Source organism: Zootoca vivipara, chromosome 3 (assembly GCF_963506605.1).
Source record: "Zootoca vivipara chromosome 3, rZooViv1.1, whole genome shotgun sequence".
Lineage (NCBI taxonomy): Eukaryota > Metazoa > Chordata > Lepidosauria > Squamata > Lacertidae > Zootoca > Zootoca vivipara.
The window spans coordinates 70,503,600-70,531,010 of record NC_083278.1 but is presented as its reverse complement, the minus strand read 5'-3'; the positions used below and the strand labels follow the sequence as shown (position 1 = coordinate 70,531,010).

General features: G+C 44.4%; 1 protein-coding gene across 3 annotated transcripts; it reads right to left on the bottom strand.

Moving 5' to 3' along the window:
- Positions 1-16: 16 nt before the first annotated feature.
- LOC118082733 (centromere protein J-like) lies at positions 17-24,338 on the bottom strand. 3 transcript variants are annotated; one of them, XM_060272821.1, is made up of 20 exons: positions 23,856-24,338; positions 22,384-22,952; positions 20,368-20,464; positions 18,569-18,814; positions 17,481-17,625; positions 15,781-15,880; positions 13,782-15,159; positions 13,462-13,585; positions 12,672-12,822; positions 11,018-11,233; positions 10,257-10,400; positions 9,688-9,837; positions 8,724-8,829; positions 7,050-7,153; positions 6,411-6,566; positions 5,956-6,057; positions 4,246-4,386; positions 3,452-3,536; positions 2,872-2,995; positions 17-1,845 (listed from the first exon to the last, which is right to left on the bottom strand). In XM_060272821.1, exons 2-20 carry the CDS (start codon positions 22,807-22,809, stop codon positions 1,656-1,658), a joined length of 4,185 nt encoding a protein of 1,394 aa, XP_060128804.1. In that variant the 5' UTR covers positions 22,810-22,952; positions 23,856-24,338; the 3' UTR covers positions 17-1,655. The 3 variants fall into 3 exon arrangements, with proteins under 3 accessions (XP_060128804.1, XP_060128806.1, XP_060128805.1); XM_060272823.1 differs by having other exon boundaries at positions 12,702-12,822; XM_060272822.1 differs by having other exon boundaries at positions 23,943-24,338.
- Between the last annotated feature and the right edge of the window lie 3,073 nt (positions 24,339-27,411).

The following is a 27,411-nucleotide window of genomic DNA, read 5'->3' as shown; positions in this document are numbered from 1 at the left end:
TTTTTGGTGGCCTTAGTAGATTGATTTTGTTTATTTGTTTATATAAATTGCTGGACCGTAATAAAATGTTGCAGCAGTGCACACCAAATTAAGCACACACACACACACAAAAAAAAGTACAATAAAAGTTCATTAGTTCAGCAGCTTTCGATATCATTCTGAACCACCCTGCTGCGTTAGGGCCGAGTGGCAGAGTTTTGTACTGGCGTTGGTCCTCCCTGAATGGTAGACCCCAGAAGATATTGCTGGGGAATTAAACATTACACTCATTGGCCTTTGACACACAGCATCTCACAGGGTTCCATCTTATCCCCTCCCCATGCATCTCCATGAAACTGTGGGATCATCTGTAGCGTCTGGGTGCAGTCCAACCAATATGCCAATGATACCCAGTTCTCCCTTCTTTTTCCATCAAACCGGAGGCAATGGAAATTTAGCACTGTCATTTCTCAAAACTGAGGCACCCATTTTAACTGCCTCATTTACAGGACACATTAGAATTTCTTTATAATCTTGGTGAGTGCAGGCCTGAGCTTGCCACACCTTTGCAAGGTGGCCAAAGTTGTGTGTGTTTCTTTAAGTTTGTCCAGCACTCTGCAGTCTCCCTAGCTGCCACATGCTACCATTCCCAGGCTTTTACGTGAAGTGTGGGAAGCCAAGCAGGATGATTACTAGGAGCCTGAGATCGGGGCACTTGATGGTTTTGTTTTTAAGGGAAGTCATTGGTTATAAAACAACAACAACACTTATTTCATTAAAAATAAAAATACTTCAGTTGGAAGTGGTCAAACTCATATTAGGCAGCCTCCAGGAAAGCCCAGCCAGGGATGTCATAAGGCCTTCAGTAAGCACAGGCACCTGGGAAGGCTGCAGGTTGCAGACTCCTGGAGAGTTGATTTGTAGAACGAACAGAAAGGACACTGTAAAGCTTTTGGCCACCACAAAAGTAAGGTAAGTTCACCACAAACCCCACACCCTGGACAAGGCGGCTCTTGGGCTGATCCAGCAGGACTCTTCTTAGGTTATTATTGTTTGAGGCTAAGCTGATGGAGACGTGATATTTGGTCTTCTCCATGGTGGCTCCCGGGCTTTTGACCTCCAGGAGGTGTCCATACTCCTTTCTTTACTTTATTCTTATGACAGAAGGAAGTAAAAAATTAAAAACAACAGCTAAGCTATTCGGATGCATCAAATCTGTCTGGCTGTTTTGAAGACATTACTGATATGTTGCTGTTTTCAGCTGCAGTACTTTGATGCCAGTTATATTTTACCTTATTGCTTAAATGGTGTACAGTCATACCTTGGTTCTCGGAAATAATCCATTCCGGAAGTCCGTTTGACTTTCGAAAACCAAGGCACGGCTTCCGGTTGGCTGCAGGAGCTTCCTGCACTTAATTGGAAGCCGCGGAAGCTACGTCAGACGTTCGGCTTCCAAAAAACATTCACAAACTGGAATGCTAACTTCCGGGTTTCTGGCGTCCAGAAGCCAAAACGTACGAGTACCAAGGCGTTCGAGAACCAAGGTGCAACTTTGGAGACACTTCGGACCTTTCTGGCCAAAAGATGGAATAAAAAATAAACAATAACATAACGTCATGAAAGACGATGTAAGAGAACATAATGAAATGCTAAGACCACCACCCAGCGAACACAAGTTACTCCTCATCCAGGATGACAATCTCCTTCTCATCTTTGATTCGAACCCGTCCTGAAGAATACTTGGTTTCCTGCTGGCCATTAGCATAGACAGTCTTGACAGTCCCATCAGGGTATTCCCTTCTCGTAGACTGTGCCATATGAATCTCCTTTTGCCCGTTATGGAACTGGATGGTTTTAACTCCACTTCTGTAAAGTAATAAAACAAAACAGCCCACTTCAGAGCATGTATACCCATGGGAACTCTGTTTACATTTTACACATAAGAACAAACCTAGTAAGTCAGCTCAGTTGCCCATCAAGCCTAGTATGCTGTCTCTGGGAATTGCTAGAGCTGGGTGCTTGGGGTAGGGGGAAACACAACAGCACAAGGCATGTGCCCTATAAGCCTGCAGATCTAGAGCAAATTTATAGTTTGGAGTAACATGTATTATATGTAATGAGGACCAGGGCAGACAACTGCCTGGCTTTATTGGTTTCTGGCAAAGGGGCCAATATGATTTTGCTGCCCAAAATTTCCCTTGTAATATGGCATTGCAAATCCTGAGATCAAATATGTTAATATCCTTTGTACCTCAGCACTGACAATCAACACAAGGAGTCGGGGCAGACAGACTAATGGATTCCACTGATAGGGCCCATTTGGGTTAGCACTGGCTCTATGTTCCCTGGCCCCACTGGGGGACATAGTTATGGGGGTACCAAATACAAATGTTTCTTTTTAAGATGATGACAAACATTCCCTGTTGCATTCAACCTCAACTTTGATTGTAATTCTCAAAAAGGGTAACCATGCTATTCCACTGCAGCAAAACACACACAAAAAGGTGTCTTGGGGCACCTTAAAAACGAAGACATGTATTCCAGCACAAACTTTCGTGGACCACAATTCATTGGATACACAAAGTGTATCCAGATTTTTTTAAGCAAGGAGGTCAGAGGGAAATGAATGCAGAAAACACAGAGGCAGTGATGATTATGTAACTGACAGTGGTTATTCTCATTTTTTTAAAAAAAACAACACCTTTGGTTCTGCTTGTATTTATGTAAATGGGAGGGCAGAATCCTAGCAAAGCACAATCCCTTGCAACAATTTTGCCTTGCAGAGCTCTACAAAATTCTCCAACGTGAACAGGAGAGTGTTGAGACAGTGCTGAAATGGCACTTCTATTGAATGGTTCCCCCTTTGCAGTTCCTGAGTACTTTATTACTTACTTTTCCACTTTCACAACTGTACCGTCTGGGAAAACAGTTTCTTCCACCATACCTCCGTCATAGCGGCGTTTCACACTCTGATCTGGAAACACGATTTCTTCAGTGCCGTCGGGGTGGTACTTTTCTGTGGAGCAGGACATTGTTTAAAAGTCTCATTTGAAACATGTGTGAGCTTACCTTCCCAGTGTGGCTACACCATGCCTGATACATTGACACACGTACATACACACACTGCATGTAATGACTTACACACAGATTGCATGTTATTTCTCATGTGGATGTGCCTCAAATGCAGATATATCTGGCATGTCTGAAGCAACCTGAAATATGCCACTTGGGATGCTTCACAACTCAGCAGGGATTTCTGCACAGGCCTGTTGGGTCCCACCTCAGTGTGCAAACTGAATTTCTGAATAATATGCAATATGAGAGTTCATTTATTTATTATATATAAGTTCTGACATCAGTTTTTAAATTGATTGTCCTTGGAGGGGAAAATTCAGAAAATTTATTATCTGATACGCTGTTTGGTAAACATTGCCTTTAAAATTAGTTCTAAGTTCATAGTAAATTGACGTACCAATCTGATTATTAGGAAACTGCAGCACTTCCAATCCATTTGGGAAAACGGTTCTGGTTGTCTGTGTCTCTGCATAATAATAAATCTGCATAATAATAAATAAGGAAAACAATAGGAAAATGCACTGGAAAATGTGGAATAACAATTGTTGATGCAAATTCACAAACAAATCAGAACGAATGTTCAGTAAACAGCTGACATCATCTAACCTCCCCACAAACATTCTGCAAATAAATCAAGATGAATGCTCAATAAACTGGTTGTGTAGAATAGATCATAGTTCACTCCCTCTCATCTCTGGCGAGTCGTCTACAAAGTATATACATTAACACATTCAAAAGTTTGTTGACTTATTTTGAGGTGGAAAACTGCTCAAGAAGGGGGGGGGGAATATGGCTGCCACCATAGTGACTTTGTTACTGTTTATAAATAAACCGTTAAGCACTCTCAGAAGCCAGAAGGGTGGAAGAGATTCAGTGGTGTGAACAACTCTTCCCAAGACTGGCAGAAGTGAAATAAATTATGCAAAGTTAGGATTTGCAAAGTAAGCATTTGCATAATTTATACATCGCAGAATTCAACCAGTGAGTTGCTCTGGCACAGATTTCTTTCTGCACAAGAAATGTGGAGACTTGCTAACTTGCTTATAAAATATTGTTTAAGCTCAGGTCAGAGCTCAGTTAAAAAAAATTTCCCCTTCTTGAAAATTAAGACATTTAGAACTGAGGTCCATCATTGTCATCACAATTTAAAGCCCCCCCCCCCTCAAAGCAAAATAAAATAAATATACATACCACTCTTTGATCTGGCAAGATCTTCTTAATATCTCCATTGTAAAAAGTAACAACAGTTGTTCTTTTATCTGTGCTAATCTCCATTTTTGTTCCGTTGGGATATTTAGTAATCCTGCGCCCATCAGTAAACAGTTGTTTCACCTTTAAAACCAAGACCAGATGTGCAGGGTTGGTGTGTATTCACATTCTCTTTCTTCCCTCTCTTCCCCCCACAACACCCCTCCCCCGTAGTTAAACTGGAATACTTGAACTGAAGAAGACTCTGATTCATGTAAATGAATCACTGTGCTTTATTATATTAGATATTTAAACTTCTGTGACTTTTAATAAGCTTCAGCCCAGAACACCAATTTTAACATGTTTCACCAGGTTAGTTCAGAAGGGCAGAGCTACATCAGAGGTGAGCAAGCAGACCAGGGATTATCCAGTGTTCCACCTGAATGCTCAGAAACCGGCATTTGAAAGAAAGCTAAAAGGAGCCAATTTATTTCTTTTGTCCAGAATGAACTTTCCCCCTCTACCTATTCCCAAGTGGGAAAGTTCACAATGGGAGTCAGAAAGGAATAGCAGGCAGCAGAGACAGATCCCATCCAAGGTGAAACAGTCCTCTCTTCTTTCCTCTTGATCCTTTGTAAAATGAAAACACACTAGCGGAGGTTGCCTCGCTAGACGAATGCGTTTTACGAAAAATTTGTCTAGCGAATCACGGTTTCCCATAGGAATGCATTGAAATTCAATTAATGCGTTCCTATGGGCAAAAAAAATTATAAAAAAATTCAATGCATTCCTATGGGATTAGCTAGACGAATTTTTCGTTATAAGAAAAGACCTGTGGAACGAATTAAATTCGTCTAGCGAGGCACCACTGTACTAGCTGAAGGAGTTCTCAACAATATTAACTCTGGCTAATGTCAGTGATTGAGGACAAGAGAGGAGAGGATGGGAAGAATGGGATCCTATGGTCCACTCCTGATCTCTTAATCATGGTTAAGAGATCCCTCCACCAGTCCAGTGAGAGTACAAATTCACTGTCCATTTTGTAATTTTGTATAGCATCTGCCAACATAAAGGTGCAGAAATCTGGGGCGCAAAGTTGGAAGAATATTCAGATGCCCTCCCCGGCGGCATGGGGCCATCCCACAAAGAAGCAGCTCCCATCATTGTACAAAATGAAGCTAAGTGTGAGGATATGAAGGGCGTAACAAGGCCAGAAGGAAGACCCTTGTGATTGAATGAATTGCTCTTTATTTCACAGGTTCATTGCTTGGACATGAATGTGGCTTTGACTTGTTTTACATTTCCACATACACTAGGTTTAGTTCCATCGGTCGCTCTGGTGTTTTGTGCTAATTAATTAAGTTGCTCGCGGTGATTCGCTTTGATCTTCCTTTTGGTGTGACAGAAGCAATAAATGACGTTTTAAAATATTATGCTACCTCTGTAGTAGCAGCATGTGGAGTCACTTCTGCCTATGTGAATGGGTGGCAGTGAAGTCAGGGCGGTGCAGGTACACCAGTGCAATTTCTGGATTGGCAGCAGTGGTCCTGCCACTGCATCACATAGCCCCCACCTTGCTGCTGCCCTGCCCCAGCCCTGCCCAGGTAAGTAGCAGTGTTGCCAATGTGGGGAGAGTAGCTCTAGGGCCACACACCCCACTACTTCTCTCACTTAATATTTCTACTGCTTTTATACTTAGCTAATATTTCTTACCTTTCCATCAGGGTACTCTATTACTTCTTTCACTTCCCCATCCTCCTTTATTTCAGTATATAGTGATGCTCTTCTGGACAGTATTGATTTGAGAGGAGAAGCCTATCAACAATCAAACATGATTTTTAATTGCATGTACTTTTCTGCACAGAGTGGCATGATCTATAAAATCCCACATAAGAAGGGGAGTGGCATGGTATTTTATTCAAGAAGAGGGTGTTAGGGATCCCCCCATATATATCCTTTCCAACTGTGATGCCCAAGCTAGCTAACTAAAACAAATAATGAAAAACAATATAAAAAACCATAAAACAACACATAGATAAACCTGGTGTAAGTCTAACAGAATTGAAGGTTATCTTAGCACTTGGTTGCATGACAGAACAAAAAAGAAACACTACTGATACAGAAACATAGACTTGCAAGGAGAAATTGAGACACCCAGAAGACCAAACCTTATTTTTAGTTTCCACAAAAATAGGAAGATTTTCCACAGGTGTATTCCTGCCATTTGAGGCAATGCTGTTTTTCCTGGAGGTGGACATAGAAACCACTTGCTCAGAAGATTTATTGGATCTCTGAACCCTTTTATGGCTAGGATTCTCTTTCACCTGTAAAAATTGTTACCTGTCAGTAATCATCTGAAACCACTTAAGCCATATGTTTAAAGGAATCTACTATATTTAATGCCATATGGTTTAACTGATCAATAAAAGAACCCTGTTTTCCCCACCCCTTTCCCCCAGAGCAGTGGCGTAGCGTTGGTTACCAGAACCCGGGGTCATGTGGAGGGCATGGGTGGGTGGGAGGGAAATGGGCGGAGTGCGCATGCACATCCAACTGCCTAATGGCGTTTGTGTCACCTAGGAGATCGCAGCCACAGAGATAATAAAAGAAGAGTCGTTCCGTTGTCTGGCGAGGTCACTTCTTGGTTCGTATGGAGAAGCCATTTTTAATCGGAGCCCAGTGACAGAAGCAACTGGGGCAACTGCCCCTGTGCCCCCCCCAAGCTACGCCACTGCCCCAGAGACTCTGATCAGAGTAGGTTTTTAGGCCTGCTGTAAAATATGCTCAAGGCTTATACATAAACATACCTGTATTCCCACATTACTCAAGGATGCGGCGCTTAAACTGTCATTGCTTTGACTATTTAAAAATGCTGTGTCTTCTGAACTACCTGAAGTGGAAGAGAACGTGCCTAGAGGGATTAAAATATTTACATATTAAAAACTGTCAACAGCCACATATGAAAGTACCGATATTTTAAGTCCTGTATTCGGACTCCAAAATATTGATACTGATGTTGATTTTGGCCAGCAAAAGGGACATGTCTGAACAACACAGAATCATAGAATTGGAGGTTCCGGTTTCCGCCGGCAGGAATGGCGGACCTGTTTTCCATCCCTCTGACCTTCGTAAGGAATTTGGCGGTTGCTAGGGGAGTAAATGGCAACCCCCTACCCTCTCCGGGGGTTACGGAGAGGGGCCGCTGGCCCGCGATGCCCCCAGACCCACTCCGACTGTTTGTGGAGTGGGGGGAGCTTGGGCTGAAAAGCACTTACGAGGGCCAGGACTCCCGGACGCTAATCTGCATGGCGGGGATTTCCATGGTTAAAGAAGATAATTAGGCTTAAAACTATGGACATACTTCAGAAGGAGGGGAAGAAGCGCTGTTTACTGCTGAGAAATTTATGCTGCTGAGGGAGAGGAGTCAAAGGCTGTATATCATCTGGAAGAAGGATTGATGGGGACGGAGCGATAAGGGAATTGAGTTTTTTTTTATTTTTCTTCATACTTCGTACCTTCCCAGACGCGATGTCCTGGCTTGTTTGGAGTGAAAGAGAAGCAAAAGACTGTGTGAGTTGAACTTTATAAACTGTTGTTACTGAGCATATTTTTTAAAGATGTGGAGTTGCCGATGAGAAAAGCCCCCCCCCCCCCTAGTCGGACGGAAGGAGTCCTGGACGCGTTCGGAGGATTTATGAGCTGTGACGCACTTTGAATTGGAGCAGCGACCTGAAGCTAAGTTCAGCTATAGGGCAAGGAGATCCATTAATTTACCAAGAGTTTATGGTTTGATGTTTGGGTCTTCTGCCTGGAAAAGCTGTAAATTCTATAAAGATCGTTAATCTTCATGGCTATGAGAGAAAACGAAAGTGATTTGAGTTTTTTAAGATGGCGCTGCTTCGTGTTGAGAGTCGACGCAACAGGGAGCTCCAGACCAAGAAGATTTATGGGGAGGCTGGACTGATTAACCCACACAGGAGAAAGAACATCTGTGAAACCTTGTTTGATATTTATCTCAGCAACTGGGAAACAATCGGTTGAAAGTGGAAAACATCTATGTGACTGTAAGGGGAAGATCTGGATTATTATGAACTTGGAGGACGATTTGAACTTTAGAAAAAAGACGGCAGTGGACGGTTGCGAGGAATCCCCAATTTCCTGAAGCATGGGAACCCAAATAAAAAAATTTCTAGACGATTTGGCATAACATTCGGTTTGATTGATATATATATGTGTATAATTTGAAATAATGAATGTGATATAATTGGTTTTAATTGGAAAATTAATAAAAAATATATTTAAAAAAAAGAATCATAGAATTGGAAGGGACCATGAGAGGGTCATCTAGTCCAACCCCCTGCAGTTCAAGAATCTTTTGCCCACCATGGGGCTTGAACCCATAACCCTGAGATTAAGAGGCTTGTGCTCTACTGACTGAGCTATCCCAATAGGAAATATGCAACCATTTGAACATACTTTACCTTTCACATGCAGAGCTGGGCTGGTAAGTGCTCTTGGTTCTGATTCAGACACTGGTGTCTTCCTTCCATAACTGTGCTGCTGACTGTGAGCCAACTGAGGCAAAGCCTACAATGGAGAGGAAGCCTTTAAATGAAGGCACACAATGCTCCTACGTACTTGAAGTGATTGAACAGGCAGGCTTTCCTCACTGTCATGTGGCGCTGGGCCAAAAGCAGCAGGAAATGCCATGACTCTTAGAGAGAAAGGTATTGTGTGCTTTAAGACACCAGATTGAAGATACGCTCCAAAATGTTTAAATTTGGATGTCACTTGGCCACACGCTGTAGATCTTGTGAAGATTTGTTTATTTAGAGCATTTGAACCCTGCTCTCTTCAGCCAAAGAGGCTCCCAAAGCAGTCCTTTGGCAAAACAAATTCACTGGAAAAAGAGGCTGGCTTAGCCATGATTAGGATAAATGCATTCAAATAATGCCTAACTAATTTATCTTTTATTTAAATGGGTCTACTATAGGCCTGAAAGGTAAGTCTTGATCTAACCCAAAGGTTTATATATATGCAGCAGGCTAGTTTAATTATATGCCAATAAAGAAAAAAACATTTTGTAAGAGGAAGAGGCAGTAGGCAATAATCTTCATAGCATCCTGCTTTGCCTTTTGCAGCATTTCCCCAGAAATAGTAATAACAAATCAACGCTGCCAATCTCTGTAGACAACACTAAGGTAAATGGACCAATGGTCTAACTCAGTACAAGGCAGCTTTTTACGTTCCTAACTTTTCAGTCTACTCAGACATTCCTAGATTGTTAATATCAGCAACAGTTGTGACTTGGTTACTGTGTAATCTGTTGCACTGCATTTCATGCTACTTTAAAACTTTATTTATTATACACCGCTCAGAGGTTTCTTTTTTTAACATAAGCATTTTTTATAAATTTCCTAAATAAAGTCAAAGAATGTGCATTACTTTCTGTAGTCCAAATGGTGTTTGATGAGGGATCCTGTGGCTTATGGGTGTCACACTTCTGTTATGAACTGTTTTACACGGGCTCTTCACTCTTTGTTCTCCTGCTGCAGATTTCAGTGACTCAGACCTTTGCAGAGCCCTCCTTGTTGCCTAGAAGAGATTAAATGCTTTTAAAAAAAATACTGCATGGTGTTGGCTTTTGCTGTCTTATTTGTGAGCATGCAACTAGGAATACTTAAAAACTGAAGATTTAACATGTTTCCCCAGTATTTAATAATACCAATAGTTAACATTTTCATAATACTTTCAAATGTGCTTCATAAGCTGGATGTAATTTTTACAGCAATTAGGGATGCTCAATGAATTCTGCATGATGGACTAATCTGATCTATTGAAGCATAACTGCATTCTGTTTTTGTTTTATAGATATAATTTAGTTTTTGTTTTATAGATATAATTTTATTGCAGATGTTATGTTCATTACAACACACCAGCTGTACACCGACTGTATGTATGCTAGAAGCAGTATAAGGTTATATGGGGACTGGGGAGGGATCAATATATCTTACCTGTGAATCTCTAGGGGCCAATTCATCTGGTGGTACTATTTTCCTTCCCAGACACTTATCATCAGGGCTCTTGTGGCTATTTTGCGGTGGTTTCTCTACCAGGGTTCCTTCAGATGGTGTCCCTCTCAAAATAGCTGATGAGACCTGAAAAGGAAATTATAATGTAGTAGCAGTTAAGAATGTCTCATGTGCTCAGTAGGTTCAGCAACCATTCTCTATACGCAGAGCCGGCGCACGCATGAGGCAAAGGGGAACAGCCTCGGGCGGCAAGAGCCACAGGGGCAGCGGATGTGTCCTCCAAGGAATGCATTCAGGTGCCAAAATGTTTTGGGCCAGCCTTGTCTATATGTCTAATTTAAAGAGCAGACAAAATTAAGGCTGCTTGCAGGCCAGCCACGTTCCTCCTGGAAAAAGGATGGCAACTCTCATGAGACTGCTGCTCCCTGTAGATTCCTACTCAAAACAGATGTGTTAGTGAGGATGGGCTCCAACTCTAGCCTGTCTCTTCTCAGAGGATCCATTGCCTACCTGTGAGCAGATCTGCTGGTGGGGAAAGAAAGGGGGAAGGAGCCAGCTTTCCCCCATTCCTTCGGGAAGAGTTCCGAAGCCTGCTCTAGTATAAGAAGCAACATCCATAGTCGTAATCCTTTCCCCATCAGTGAATTTTTTAACAATGAGCATGGCTACATCAAAACAGCCGCAGCTCATTCCCAGCAAGGGGCAAAGCAAGCCAAGAGGCTACACACAAACGCCTATCCTACCGGCGTTTCTCTTTTTCTGCCAATCAAATCCACAGCTCCATGTTTTCTTTCGTTTTCCATCTTCTGTTGCTCAGAGACCCTGAGCTCGTCTTGAAGCTCCAGGTTCTGTTTGGTCAGTGCTGCGACCTGACTCCTGAGCTCGCCATGCGCAGCGTACCAGCGGGTCTCATTCCTTCTGAACTCCTCCTGCAGCCCTGCTATTTGCTGCTTTAACATCTGTCATTAGGAAAACAAGGTTGTTGATTTTCCAAGGAAAGGTGCGTTGCCATTTCTGTGTTGCAACATGGCTGAGTGACATCAGGCCCTCTCCTTATTTCACTAAACCCCACATGAGTACTACTGCTAGGAAACTAACCAACATGTGGTTAATACCCAATTGCACCACTGTGGGCAATTGTCAGCCAAGGCTGGGTCATCTGACTTAACTCAAGCAGGGTTTCTAGGAGGAGAAGCCATGTCCACTTTAGAGTCTCGTGTTCTACTGAGCTATCCCAACGGGTAATATGAAACTGTTCTGTTGCATCTGATTAGCTGCCTTCTGAATTTAAGCTGCTGAAAGTGCAGCTGAGGGAGAATAAGTAAGTCTATTCTCATATAATTTGGGGGTATGGTGGAGATGTGTGCCAAGGCGAGGCAGGGTGTAAGCACCATTTGTAACTTAAGGACTTGGGAGGTAAATCTTGAAAGGACCAAGTCCAGGGTAGTGATAAAACAGGTTCTTGTACGACAGGAACTGACAAGCCTGGAAACAGAAATGTAGGGACTGGCAGTGGTCTGAAAGAGACTGCTCCTGAATGTTAAAGGGCTTCTTTTCCTGTGTAGGAAGTAGAGATGAAAAGAGTTGATGAAGGACAAGACAAAGAGCAGGAAAGAGAGAAGTCATTAGTCAACTTAACGGCAATAGGAAAATCTCCCTAGGTACAAGAACAAGCCCTCCTTTCCCCTGTCCTTGCAAGTAAACTCCACCGTTAAATTGCAATGCAGCACTCACCATTTTTCCAGCTCCAGTAAGAGGAAGTGCTCTGATACACCAAACTAAAGGAGGGCAGGCCTATGGACAGCTGCTTTAAATGCTCATTTAAAAGACGGAATTAGATTCAATTATGGGGAGATAGCTCAGTGGTAGGGATGTGGGTGGTGCTGTGCCTAGGGCTTGTCAATCAGAAGGTCGGTGGTTTGAATCCCCATGAATCTCCCGTTGCTCAGACCCTGATCCTGCCAACCTAGCAGTTTGAAAGCACGTCAAAGTGCAAGTAGATAAATAGGTACCGCTCCAGCGAGAAGAAAAACGGTGTTTATGTGTGCTGCTCTGGTTTTGCCAGAAACGGCTTAGTCATGCTGGCCACATGACCTGGAAAAACTGTCTGCAGACAAACGTTGGCTCCCTTGGCCAGTAAAGTGAGATGAGCGGGCAACCCCAGAGTCGTTCACGACTGCACTTAACTGTCAGGGGTCCTTTACCTTTACCTTTTTTAGCTCAGTGGTAGAGCATCTCCTTTGTGTACAAAACAGAACAGGTTCACTTCCTAGCATTTGCAGGTAGGGCTTGGGGAAGCCCTGTCTGAAATCCTGGAAAGCCACTGCCAGTGTAGACTGCACTTAATTTTGAAGTTTCTATGATGCAAAAAGCATCATTGTGCAATATACAACTTACTTGTATTTCCCCTGATTCTCCTTTACCTACTGTCGTATGCTTCTCAAATTCTGCCTTTTCTTTCTGCGATTTCAGGGCTTCCTCAGTCTTGCACTGCTCCAGGGAATGAAACTTCTGTGACCTCTTGGCCTCAAATTGGTTTATTTGTCTTCTGTTGAAAAAGAAACCAAGGGGTGATGTAAAAGACTAGGATATCACATGTACAGGAACTCAAGGGTTTGTTTTCACAGATCTGAGACTTGGGCATTTTTTTAAAAAAATAGGGCAAATGTGCTTAATATTACCTGTATTAAAATCAGGTATGTCATAGTCTTGAAGAAATCTATCTGTACTGGACCACAAGGCTGGAATGGAGTGCTGTTACATTCACATCCGTCTCAAATTTTGTGGTGTCTTCCAAAAAAAGCTCAAGCCTAGTTTAGTAGAACTTGAAACTTTTGCACTATTCTATGACATTTTGGTTAGCTTATGAAAGGTCTTTCCCTAATTTGGCTTGATAACGCCATTGTGCACTCAGTTGTAGGCTGGTTATTAGTGTACAGGTGACACTGACACAACTTATAATTTCAATCTTTTCTTTATGTCTTTATTGTTTGTACAAGGACATTTTGTTGCATGCAGAAGCTTTTAAGAATAGACGGCAAAGTTTGGAAATCTAAATAGCAATGCTTTAAAGAAGGATAATGATGTTGTTCTTTGCCTCAGATACAAAGGGATTGCACAAGAGCTACCCAGGGGAAGGATGGCATATGAATTCCTATAGGAAAATAACCACAAACAATTTCCTTACCTAAGAAAGTCCATGGCTTTTGCTTGTTCTTCTTTCATCTGAGCTAGGAGAGAAGTTTCTCTCTGATGCACCTGAACTTCTGGTTCACATTCTAACTTATCAGTGTGCCTTTTCTGAACTTGCTCTACGAAGAGATTTATGTTAACGTGTGTTAAATCACAAAGAGTCAAGTCAGTCTGTGTAACCATTTTGGTTGAATTTGATAATGGAGGTGTCTTCAACAAAGCTTTACTACTGCACCATTTATCTGAGCTTGCTGAATGCAAGCTGAATTTTCTGGATATTGAATAAAAATCACTTGTCATTTTAAAATGTCTTACCTGGGGTAAATCTTTTATCATCTACATTTGCTTTGCTTTTGAAAGCAGGGAAAAGGTTGGCCACAAGATCACTTGTCAAGGAAGGAGGTTGCAAATTATACTCTGCACTGTAATTGCTGGCAACACCATTGCTCTGTGTTTTTGGCTTCCTTCCTCCTCTTCTAGTTTTTGAGGGGTGGCAGGAAGATCTTCTAAGGAGGGAGAGAGTCTTTCCCAATTTCAAGCTGCCATCATCAACACTAGATTCATTGCTGCTGCTACTACTTGTGATAAGAGTGGCCTCCTGTTGACCTGCTGGCTCCTGGACACCAGACTTACTGGCAGGCAATTTTCCATGGTTTTTCAATGAGTAATCATCAGCTCCACTGGGTTCATCAGTGGCATAGTCAGCATCGGAAAGATCCATGTTCTTGCCAATGTTAGCTGGTCTATGGTTACTAGGCCTTATTGCGTACTGAGAGCAATGAGATTTAGGTTCATCTTCACTATCAGTAGATGTGCAGAGTGAATCACTAGAGAGGGGTTTTCCTTCCCGTGTGTTAGCAGCACCCGCATTGCTGTTCTTTTGGAAATTAGCCCTTGTGGTGACACATTTTATATCTGATTTAGGTGTAACTTTTACTATTTGATCATTGAGCTTCTTAAACCCAGGGTTAACTTCCACTTGGCCCTCTGGGCTTTCCCCCTCAGCAACACAATGCTCATTTTCACATTGTCTAATCCGAGTCACACTTTGAGCAACCTGAAGTCCAGAGCTCTGCTCCTCTTGGTTGCCTTGGTTGCTTTCTAAGTTATGAAGCTCACGGACATCTGGTGAAGCATCCATGGACCTTCCTACCACCTGCGATACACTGTCTTCTATGTTCTCCATAAGCCACATTGGAACCTTAAAATCCAGGGACCTCTTGTCAACCCTCACCAAATGATCATGAAACCCAAGACTTGAGGTTTCATTTTTTTCAGTCACCTTTGCTTTAATGTCAATTATTTGTTCATGACATTCCTGTGAACATTTGGACCTGTCAAACTGAGGTGGTACGCCAAATTCTTTTCCATTTACCATCCCTTTGCTATCACGACCACCAAATTCGCAGCTGTCTTTTATTTCATCTGACCTTCTCTCACAATTATGAAGCTGGCCTTTTACATCACCCTTGAAGGTGATACAATGTGTGTTTTCATCATCCACGATCAGCACGGTGGGGCTAGTGACCTGCCCTTTCGACCGTGAGAAATTATTTTGACAATCAAAACTAACGCATCTAGGAAGTCCAGCTGGCTCCTTGCCAACACTGTCTCTCTTTTTTTCAAGCCTTGCAGTCCCTTCCCCGCGTTTCAGAAATGACTTCTGAGCAGTGGCTTTAGTCTCACGGGAGTTCTGTAAGGAAGGCAGTGACGTTAAAATGTGGCGAGATATCTTATCATTTCTAATAAATCATGAATCCCATTAAAAACAAGCAATCTCAAAGAGCTTGGGTGTGAATTTCCAAAGTTTCTGAAGAGAAGAATTCTGGCTCCAAGGACAATGGTTAGCCTCCTCTTGATTTTATTGGGGATTTATCATAGGCTACCACGTTAGAGGTCCTCCACCTCAAGATGATGGTGGTTTCCCACAAGTATATATGCCAGGCCACTGCCAGCAACCTAGTGTTCTCTTGACCTCACGGCCAGCTTGCTTGATGCCTCTCCCAAGGAATGACTCTGACGCACACAGAGAGACACCTGCTGATCCTAGGTGTCTCAAACCTTACATCTACACACCAGAGTGTTATAATCCGAAGCCCTGCAAACATAGGAGCTTCCAATTTTCTTCTACGGGCCAAAAGGTGTTGTTTATACATGAGAAGTCCTCAATAAAGAATGCCAGGCATGTTCCTGCTCACAGAAGGAACCCCTGTTCAAAGAATGAATCATGCCAAATGGGTTTCAAAATCATGCAGAACCATAGGGTTTTAGCAGCATAACAAACTTTGTATTAACACAACTTATGCTCTGGTACCTGTTGGTGCTTCTCTGCTCGTTGAGAATCGACTTTAAGTTGCTTCTCAACAAATTCCTCAAACGTCTTCTGCCTCACTCCAATTCCAGGTCTGATTGGTCTAGGGAAATAATATAGCAGATTTGAACATAAGTATTCTGCAGCCATTTTCCATAAGGACTAATGGTGGCTGAGGCATGTTACGCTGCTTCAAACTTGGAAGGGGAAATGGCAGAATACTAATAAGAGAAATGGCAATGGATATCCTACCATTGTGTTCCCCCCACTCCCCCCTCAAGAGGTTCAGAATTTCCTCACTGTGTCAAGTCTAATTAGCTAATATTTATCAACACCCTCATGGTGCTTTGAGAAAACCTGCCAAAAATCCTAGAATGCCACTGCCAGTCACTGTTGACCATACTGAGCTAGATGGACCAAGAGTCTGAAGAAGTCTAAGGCAGCTTTCTACAGGTGAAACTCGGAAAATTAGAATATCATCGAAAAGTGCATTTATTTCAGTAATGCAACTTACTATTTTTTTATTTTTATTTTTATTTTTACAAATGCTTTCTTTTGGAAATTTCACAGTAATAAAACAAATAGTTACAATAATACAAAAATAAACATCGCTATTACATTTCATTAATTACATTCCATTTATAATTGACCCCCCCAACGACAAATAATTACAATTACAACAAATAAAGGCTTGACATATCTTGCTTTGCATGCCATGCATCTATCTCATATATTGGTTTCACCTTTGAAATTGTGTTACTGAAATAAATGCACTTTTCGACGATATTCTAATTTTCAGAGTTTCACCCGTATGTCCCTGGGCTGATTTTATGGTAAGTTTCTTAATTTTAACTTGAAATAATGCTGTTCATGTAAAAAATGCTTCCATCTCTAGACATTATTGGATTTGGATGTTGTAAAGATATCGAGGGATCCTTCCTATATGAGGGGTGAGGAACCTATGGTCCATGGGCTGGATCTCACCCTGTACTGAATTTCATCTGGACTGCTTGTAAAGTGTGGGTCTTTGGAGGTTTAGAGAACTTTGAAAGTGCCAACCAAATTGGGAGACAGTTGGGCCAATCTGCACATTCAAAGCTCTCCCTTCTCAAGTGGAAAAGTACAATCATCACCAGTTGTCTGCTGATGTGATACATGCTTTCGGTGGCGGAAACCCGGACTGGGTCAGCAATACACATTTTCAAAACTCTCTTCAAGAACTTTTTACTTTTGTGTGGCCCCTGATTGACTCCTCGCCCCTCCACCCCATGGGACTTTGGCTCCTGAGAGAAAAGTTTCCCCATCCCTATCCTATACAAAAAGGGGATAAATAAAATGTGCTCCTTTCCTCACTTAACATTTACACCAAAAGAAGAAGAGTTTGGATTTGATATCCCGCTTTATCACTACCCGAAGGAGTCTCAAAGCGGCTAACAATCTCCTTTCCCCTCCTCCCCCACAACAAACACCCTGTGAGGTGGGTGGGGCTGAGAGACTTCAGAGAAGTGTGAGTAGCTCAAGGTCACCCAGCAGCTGCATGTGGACGAGTGGAGACGTGAACCCAGTTCACCAGATTATGAGTCTACCGCTCTTAACCACTACACCACACTGGTTCTCAAAGCTTCCACCAGTTGTAAATGTTTTAACAGTTTTAGAATTTTTTAATGTTTTAAGAGCTTTATAATATTAGATTTTCCCCTCACCTGTCATCTACATTCCGTGTCTTCATGTTCATTCTTAGTCCAAAGGGGGAAAGAGAAGCATTTTCCTCTAACTGTTGCTCCCCTTTTTGTTCTGCAACAGGTGGCGAAGTTTCAAGCCAAGGTTCTCCACCTGGCAGACTTGCTTCTAAAGAATGAAAAGGATAAAGGCTTTTACTACATTAATTAGGTCTCAGGGGAGGGGAAAAGGAGGGGAAACTGGTAACAATGTTCCAGGGAACCTATTCATGTATTAAAAGGTAGAAACATACCCAAAAAATATTTGTTTCTCTCAATAAACTGAGACTGAATCTGGATAAGATGCAGACTGTTTGCGGGAGCGGCTCTTGGATCTACCATTGTCATTTGAGGCCCAGGTAGCTTCAGTGGCAAAGAGTGCTGACTCCCCTCCACACACACACACACACACAATGCAGAACTCGCATTTAAGGGATGAAAGAAAGCATCCGTTTCCACTCCAACCCAGGTTCATCGCATGCAGCACTGTTTCCACTGCACTGCAGGTTAGCTTCTGGCAAAAACTACACTAGTTGTGTACTGTGTGCTGTGGCGGAATGTCATGTCATGTCATGATTACATGATGTTATACAATAGCATTCATTTCAGTGCAAAGGAAACACAATGGAAATGGGGGGATCATTAATTACACTCCACATGTAGACAAAAATAACAGTGAATACCTACTGTAGACATTGGATTTCTGTCCACAAATAAATGAACATCAGCCATTTCCGCTCTTGTTAGGCTACTCCACCATCCCTACTACCAACTAGGGCTGGTGGACAATTTTGGTTCACTCTGTAATTTGGAGGGAACCTCTCTGGGTCCATATCCAATTGTTCATGCTCAAATTAGAACCTAGACACATAGATTCAATTGCATGTCTACACACCTTTCCAAGTCTGATTCACTCCAACTTATGTTTTGTGGGTGGGTGGGTAGGTGTGGGTGTGAGAGAGAGATAATAAATATAAAAACAAAAAATCATTCACTCTGTATTTCTTTCTTCTGTTTAAACCATTGCTAGGTGCTTGCAGTTTTACTTTGGTTATTTTATTTTAGCTCGTCACCTTTTTTGTGAGGTTCAAGGTGCTCCCTTGAAACTTCTAAGAAGTTGCTGTTTGCTGAGGTTTCTGTGGCAAGTTGCTGCAAAGTAGGCTTTATTATTAAGGAACTGGTTTGTGAGCTTCCATTATTCTGAGCTTGCAAAGAATTCTCTGAAGGAGATTGGACAGGGAATAAAGCAGCTGGGACTCCTGGAAGGGATGGGATCATAGCAAGAAGGTGAGGAGGAATACCAGCAGAAGCTGAAAAGCCTAGATAAAGAAACAAAGCAAGGAGCAAAAATTAGTGTGGTCCTTGATGTGTATTCCCCATTTATCCAGAAAGTATCTACTAAACTGACTTCACACATGCCTGGGAGTCATTTTGGACTCACAGCTGTCCATGGAGGCACAGGTTAATTCTGTGTCTAGGGCGGCTGTCTACCAGCTCCATCTGGTACGCAGGCTGAGACCCTACCTGCCCGCAGACTGTCTCACCAGAGTGGTGCATGCTCTAGTTATCTCTCACTTGGACTACTGCAATGCGCTCTACGTGGGACTACCTTTGAAGGTGACCCGGAAACTGCAATTAATCCAGAATGTGGCAGCTAGACTGGTGACTGGGAGCGGCCGCCGAGACCACATAACACCGGTCCTAAGAGACCTACATTGGCTCCCAGTACGTTTCCGAGCACAATTCAAAGTGTTGGTGCTGACCTTTGAAGCCCTAAACGGCCTCGGTCCTATATACCTGAAGGAGCGTCTCCACCCCCATCGTTTAGCCCCGACACTGAGATCCAGCGCCAAGGGCCTTCTGGAAGTTCCCTAACTGCGAGAAGCAAAGCTACAGGGAACCAGGCAGAGGGCCTTCTCGGTAGTGGCGCCCGCCCTGTGGAACGCCCTCCCATCAGAGGTCAAGGAGATAAACAACTACCTGACATTTAGAAAACACCTAAAGGCAGCCCTGTTTATGGAAGTTTTTAATCTGAGATATCTTAATGTATTTTGGTATTTGTTGGAAGCCACCCAGAGTGGCAGGGAAAACCCAGCCAGATGGACGGGGTATAAATAATAAAAAATAATAATAATAATTTAAAAAACAAATGATTTATCAACCTCAGTGCCAAACTAGTTGCCCAACCTTTCTGAAGGCTATTGATTGTTTACTTCTGAATGCACATATGGTGAAACTATAGGCAACTCCAGATGAGATCTTAAAATCTGAATGTAGATTATTGATATTATCACAAATGGGTTGCCAGCATCAGCTTTTTCTTAAACATTTGATAAACTCTAGGTGCTTCCAGATGGGGGCTGAATTTTCAAATAGGTCACTGATATATCTCAAACAGGCTGTTGACTAGAGGCCATTTCTACTCGCTGGATTTTCCCTGGAAATGATAGACCCAGAATAAAAGGGTATGGAGAGTAAATGACAAGCTGGAATTTTGATGCCAATGATGTGTGGGTACTACCCAAAAAAATGCATGCATGAGGGGACTGATCATCCTACAATAAACACCTGTCTATTCCATCTATGTCTATCATTAATCAACAGAAAATGATTATTTGTGTGTGACATTTTAATAGGCACTAGAATTGTTTTTGTGGAAAAAGCCAAGCATCACTAGAATGTCCTGCTTACCCAATCTTCCTGAAATTCACTGTAATTTCTTGCATCCACTCTGCTCTTTTGAAATGTGTTTTAAAAACCAGCACCTTGGGTCAAGATGACCCAAAGAGCTATGGTTATTTTTATAGCCTCCTCAAATTATGCTGGAAGATAACTGATGAAAAAGGCAGGAATCTGACATTCCTTGTAGTACCTGAATTAAAGAACGAAATTATTTTCTGCTGTTCAGCTACTAGCCGTTGAAGGTGCTCCATCTGGTGCATTATGAGCTGTTCCTGCTGCCCTGGACTCTGAAAGAAGAAAAGAAAATGAAAAATGGTCTAATTTAACCCTTAAAAGACAAAGATGGGGACATGGCCGTCTCTAGGCCCGGGTCCGGTGGCGCGGGGCGCGAGGCGCGAGGCCACCAGGGGCGCTGCTGTGCCCACTGAGAGGCGCCGCTGAGAGGCGCGGCGGAGGCCGCCCCAGGCACGCCTCTCAGCTGTTCAGCGGCTTCAGGCTGCTCTCCGGAGGCACGCGGGCCTGGGGCCACCTCCGCCGCATGCAGGGGCGTCGCAACAGGGGGCGGGCAGCGCCCCCTGGCCCAGGGCCAGCCCTAAAGCCAGGCTGGGTTGCGCAGGGCTCCGGTCCTCCAGGTGGCAGCCGCGCTGGGAAACGGGGTGGGGCGGGGGCGCCGGAGGGATCCGTCGCACCATGGCGCCAGGGCGCCAGGTATGTTTAAGACGGTCCTGGATGGAGAACCTGTGGCCCTGCAGATTGTTGGGCTCCAACTCCCATCTGCCCCAGCATGGCCAATGGTTAGGGATTATGGGAGTTGTAGGTCAACAACCAATGGAGGTCCACAGCTTCCTCATCTCTGCAACTGGGCTTAAATTAGTCATGGGTTAACTACAATCCTATGTACATCTGAGAATGAATCCCTCTGAGTACAGTGGGACTTACTTCCAAGTAATGTATAGTCAAGGAATAAATGGTCAGGGCAGATAAAAGAAAGTATTTCTTCACACAGCACATAGTTAAAAACTACAGGATTCACTCCCACAGTGATGGCCACCAATTAGAAGAATTAAATAAATTCATGGAGGATGCAGCTATAAGACTCTCTCAAGGCAAATCCAAAAAAATGTAATATAAACACCAACAGTTGGGAAACACTGGCCTGCAAGCATTCCAGTTAGAGAACAGCTTTTACCATGGACTTTGAAGACACTTGAACTCAGGACGAGAAGGAGAAACATGCTAAGAGGAAGGCACACTTGGCAAATCCACACCGCGATCAACTCCTGTCTGGAAACCTATTTCCCCGCTGTGGAAGGACGTGTGGATCCAGAAATGGCCTCCACAGTCACTTACGGACTCACTGTTAAGACTGTCTTTATGGAAGACAATCTTACTCAGCCGCGAGTGATCGCCAAAGAAGAAGGAGTTGTAGTTTCACTGTTGGAGGCAGTATGCCTCTGAATACTAGTTACTGGGAATCACAAGGGGGGAGAATGCAGTTTCATTCAGGTAAGGCTTGCCTATTTCCCATTGGCATCTCATTGGCCACTGTGGGATCCTGAACCCGACAGGCTTGCGGCCTGACACAGTAGGGCTCTTTGTTGTTAAATGCAGATTATATCTTTAAGGGAGGAATAGACAACTGCAGTACCTCTCACATTATCCTTAATTATTAGCCGTTACTAGGTGAGGCTGACGGAAGTTGAAGTCCAGGTACTGTAATCTATTTATTTAGCATTCATCATAATTTGCCTGCACAAAACTTACATAGCTGTTAGAATATCAGTATGTCATTCATTCTGATTTGTTTACAGAGCAGTTAGACAGCAACAAACTTTCATCCTCATTTGCTTGTGGGGTGTTTACATGCTGCCCCGTTAATCATTCAATCATCTCATATTTTTCAGTCCATTTCCCCATCACTTTCTTAACCACAAAATATCCATTTTAAAATTATTTTTAAAAGTGGATTTGTTGCACTAGGACAACAGGGTGCTTTAATACACTTTGACTGTGGAAAACCTTAAATTTAAGCACAAATTTAAGTGTGTGCTTAAATTCCTCCTGTAAAATAGTGACAGCCTGCAGGCACTCTTTGTTTTGGATAGACACTATCTTGCCAACTAGTGCAGAATTCAGCAGGGTGTACAGAATTAGAGGGTTTGGATTGTAATAATGTTAACTTAGTTTAAATGAAACACAACCTCACCTGTTTCTTGTTTTGGCAGCATATAGCATCTTGAGATATCAGAGGAGCAGGATAAGTAGCAGCGGCAGCACTGGGGATTCCCAGGGTTTCACTGTTTTTACCAGCAGGGACTGTTCCAGCCTGAGTTGGTGGTAAAAAGTGAGGAAAAAGAATAGAGCTGGCTGTGTAACCGAATGGCTTGGCATCCTGAAAGGTTTGAAGGTGGCCTAGGTCACCAGGTAGGCCAACATCTCTTTCCAGTGTGCTGGACGTATTGAAGGATGCAACCTGTGCAGGAAAGGAGTTGTTTGTGCTGCTTGCCCAACCCAGACTTAAGGAAGATCCCGTTCTTTCATCAGTTGTGCTATGACATGATGCTTGGGCTGGCGAATCTTTAACAACCTGCTGAGATAAACAGTCTCTCCTCTTGAAAATATCTGATTCCATTTCCCACCTTTTGAAACTCTTCTTAAGGAACTGTGAATGTAGCTGAAAATGAGTAAAGTTTGTGGAAACTAATCCTAAGGTCCTTCATTTTGATTTAACAGAATTGGGGTGTTTTGGTGTTTTTTTGCACTGAAGGATAAAACCTGGAAAAAATATGCAGTAGTCAGGTTTTAAGTAGCTAAACAGTAAACATTAAGTAAGCTGTTGCTGTTGTTGTTGTTGTTATTCATTCTAAACTAAGGTTACCAGATTTTTTTCAATGAATCCGGGAACACTTTAAATAAATAAATACTACACGTTCAGGACGTTGATGCTGCAGTGATGGTAGTGGAGGGTTGTCCTATCTTTTGTACAAAACACCCAAAACCCAAGATTTCACAGCTGCTCGGAGCAGTTTCAGTCCAGAACTATATAGGAATTCAGCATAAGTTTTCTTAACGTTTAACTAACATCATTTCTGAACTTTTTTCTTATTATAGTTTTTGTGACACACGCACTTTAAAAAATACAGTAAGTGCAAGAATAGCCAATGTTATAACAGCAGCCATTTGCACATTTGAGAGGTTTAAGATGAAATACTGAAAATCAGATTACGAAACTGCAAAAGGCACCTGCTTAATGCAATCCTATGTACCTTCATGGGAAAAGTGTGAAATTTACTCCTGATTAAAGCTGTCTCTTAGGTACTATTTGGTAAAGGGTTCATGCATTACACTGTCCAAGCATGAAACATAATGACTGAGCCTAGTGGGAATTGCTCCAAGGTAACTGTGAGCAGGATTGTAGCCTCACAATAGCAAAGAACTTGAACCATACACTTCAGCCACACAGGCATCAGAAATGCTGTATGGTTAGGAAATATCATTAAAATGTCATGAGGCTCTTCCAAATTGTGTGCTATGTATCCCAAGCAAAATGTGCCAAGGAGCCAGTGTGGTTCTAGACTAGAGCCTGGATATCCCAGGGTTCCAATCCCCACTCACTGGGGAAGCCACGAAGCTCACTGGGTAAGTTTGATCCAATCATGGTCTCACAGCCGAACCTACCTCACTGGGTTGTTGTGAGTATAAAAGAAGCAAGAACACCACATTGAGGAAAGGTGGGATGTGTTTGTGACAGAGGAAAGCGTTCACCTCTAGCGCTCATCCAGACGCGTCTTCTCCACTCTGACCGTCTCGGTCGCTGCTGTTTCTGGATAGGAAGCCTCCCGGGGCTTGAAGGAAAAGACCTAATCCTTCGAGGAGCAACAGCAAGACGTCGAGGGCTGCCGTCGTAGCTACAGCAACCGTAAACAGGAAGGGCTGAAGCCTCGGCTCGCCAAAGGGGCGGGGAGGGGCGGCAGCGTGGGAACCCCACTTACTCCCCCCCCCCCCCGTCGGAAGAGAGCTGCGGTGCTCCTCGCCTCGTGGAGACAGACCTGGTGGGAAGCTTCTCCGAGGGGCGCGGAGGGGATTGCAACGAACAGAGCAGATCCTGGACGTGCACAACCGGCTGGTCCTTCCCCCTCGTAGGCTCAGCCTCTCAAGCCTCCTCGGCCAACGGCAGCGTGCCGTTGGCCAAGCAGCGTGGCTCCAGGATCGGCAAGCAGCAAGCGGGAGAAGGAAGTGTTGCCACCGCCCCGTCCCGGCCGAGACCCACCTCGGGCTGAAGGGGCAGACCCCACACATCCCTCGGCCTCGGCGTCCCCGCAGGGAGATCGTGGCGGGATGGGAGACGAGGGGCGCGCGCGGGCGCGCAAGGCCAGCTCCCCGCAGGATTTCCCGTGCTTCCCGTGGTTCCATAACTGCAAGCCCAGTTCAGCTACAAATAAGTGCATGTATGTATACATTCAGGGTCGCCTCCCTCCATTTCTCTGCTGGGACTTTTGTCTTCTGCTTCTGCTCTTTCTTAGGTTCACCTCCAGTATATGACACCATCAAGTTCAGCTACTGCCTTGCACGGGATTGTCAAGTCCTTCGTTGGAAGCATTGCCATCCTCATCTGCTCGCTTTCTTCTTTTATTGGGGCTCGAGCTATAAACGTTGATTGCAAATACTGTAGACGTGTGGGAGAAAGGAGGGGGAATCCCTGTGGCAAAAGCGCAGTTTCATTCATGCAGGCAGGGCAAGACACAGCCCATGGTATTGTAATACGTTTGTGGGGTGCATGGGCGTAGGCAGGGGGGGCAGGAGGGGGCAATTGCCCCCCCCTAGAAGCAGGGCCACTGGCCAGCCTGCCCCACTGCCCGCCCGGTGCCGTCTCCCTTCTCCCTGGCTGGCTGTGGGGCGGGCGGCGGGAAAGCACCAGAGCCGCGCAAAGCGTTTGGCTGGCTTTCCCTCCCTCCGCCCCACAGCCAGCAAGGGAGAAGGGAGACGTCCCTTCTAGCCGGCTGGCTGTGGGGCGGGCGGAGGGAAAGCCAGGCAACCGCTTTGCGCGGCTCTGGGGCTTTCCCTCCACCTGCCCCAGCGATTGCAGAGGGGGAGGAGGGGATCGGAGCAGCCCGATTTCGGGCTGATCCTGGCTCCCCCTCGTCCCTTCCTATCGCGGAGGGGGAGGAGGGAGTCGGAGCAGCCCGATTTCGGGCTGATCCTGGCTCCCCCTCGTCCCTTCCGATCGTGGAGGGGGAGGAGGGAGTCGGAGCAGCCCAATTTCGGGCTGATCCTGGCTCCCCCTCGCCCCTTCCGATCGTGGAGGGGGAGGAGGGAGTCGGAGCAGCCCGATTTCGGGCTGATCCTGGCTCCCCCTCGCCCCTTCCTATCGCGGAGGGGGAGGAGGGAGTCGGAGCAGCCCGATTTCGGGCTGATCCTGGCTCCCCCTCGTCCCTTCCAATCGCGGAGGGGGAGGAGGGAGTCGGAGCAGCCCGATTTCGGGCTGATCCTGGCTCCCCCTCGTCCCTTCCGATCGTGGAGGGGGAGGAGGGAGTCGGAGCAGCCCGATTTCGGGCTGATCCTGGCTCCCCCTCGTCCCTTCCGATCGTGGAGGGGGAGGAGGGAGTCGGAGCAGCCCGATTTCGGGCTGCTCCGATGTGGCCCCGCCCCCGCCCCTTGCTCCCCGCCCCTTGCCCCCCCCTGATTTTCATCCTGGCTACGCCCCTGGTGGGGTGCCTGGAGCCCTTTTCTACCGTAATTTCTAGATGCCAAGCACTAGGTTTAGCATAGTAAAATTGTCGTTGTTTCAATTATATACTGCCCTTTATCAAAAGATCTCAGGGCAGTGTAGAACATTAAAAACACATTGGAAACGTTAATGATAATCTCATAATAAAAACACCAGTATCCTGAGCGAAAGGCATCCTGAGCGACAGCCTATTAGTAAAATAATCAGCATAATAACAGTCTTCTCCCCCACACTTCATAGAACAAACCAGTCTTCCTGAGTCCAAGCTAACCTGAATAGCCAAGAAAGAAAGACAGGGTCAAGATCTATTCAGGGAGCCATCAACAAGGCAAAGACCCTCTGCCAGGCTGGAGGTGAATCTTTGCCCAGCCCAGAACATCTCCCAAGGCACAGAGTTCACCATTCCACCTGCCCAAAGTGCAGGTAGAACTACTGCCAGCAGGCTCTCTTGTCAGCAGCAAACCCACTCAGAGTGCCCCAGTGGAGTTTCACATGGAGGGACTGTACCTGCCCAGGTTCCACTGGCTCCTGAAGCAGCCCCAATGATGACGCTGGGCCGGATTGCCACACCATCTCCAGGCTAGTGCAACCCACAAGCCTGCCCTGGCCAGCCCGAGCGATGGGGTTGCGGGTGTCTGTGTCATGTGACTCTGCTGCCTCCACCTGGCCAGTGTTTGGATTCCTCAGTCAGACTCATCTTCATGCTGCTCTGTATTGGTAATAAAACTAGTGAAACACTATGCCATCTTAGGAAAATAATTGAATCTGCAACACAAAAATCTTTTCATGCTGGAGGTTTTTTTGGGGGGGGGTGTCAGTCTGGATAATGCCCCGAGTCCCTTCCCATTCCTGGGGCCCTGATTCCAGTGAGGGTTAAAATCTAGTAAAGGAGGTTCCTGGGCTGGTCAGCCATGTTTCTTTGGCCACTAAGCCAAAGCATCCCAAAACAATGAGCTAGGTTGCAGGATCTACAAGTAAGTAGTGGTGCCCTCCAGGCTAATGGGTGGGCTTTTCCTCCAGACCCACTCACCTAGCTACTAATTATGAGAACAGTAGCCAGAAGAATTACTGCTATGTGTGAGGAAGCTGGAAGCAAGAGACACAGAGACATGATTGCTCTCTGCTTGAGCCATAGCTCCAACTTTGGATGTTTGGGGTATTCATGCTGCAAGGTTATGCTCAGGTTGTATATACTGTATGCAGAAATAAAAACATAGTATTAAACCAAACCAGCTAAAGAAAAAGAATTGGGGAGCATTATTTTATTTTTAAAAAGCAATTGTCAAAAACTTTTCAGCCACCACTAGAAATCCAGTCAATAACAAATTGTTTGTACATCTAAGTTACAAAAGTAATATACAGCTAAGAGAAGTGCTTTTTAGTAAATAATGTTTTGTGAATACTACTCAGCCATCAAGCAAGGCTGCTATGTAATGTACCCTTGACGGGCCAGACAGATAGATTTGTAACTGATCCAGTATCATTAATATTGCTGCTGCACTCTGA

What these genes read in the sequence shown, in the direction of transcription:
- LOC118082733 (XM_060272821.1), bottom strand. Translation starts at nt 22,809, where the DNA reads ATGGAATCAGATATTTTCAAGAGGAGAGACTGTTTATCTCAGCAGGTT. An exon ending in ACACGGAATGTAGATGACAG is followed by an intron (nt 15,881 to 17,480) that starts GTGAGGGGAAAA and finishes TTATTTCCCTAG; the next exon opens with ACCAATCAGACCTGGAATTG. An exon ending in ACAGTTGTGAAAGTGGAAAA is followed by an intron (nt 1,846 to 2,871) that starts GTAAGTAATAAA and finishes ATTACTTTACAG; the next exon opens with AAGTGGAGTTAAAACCATCC.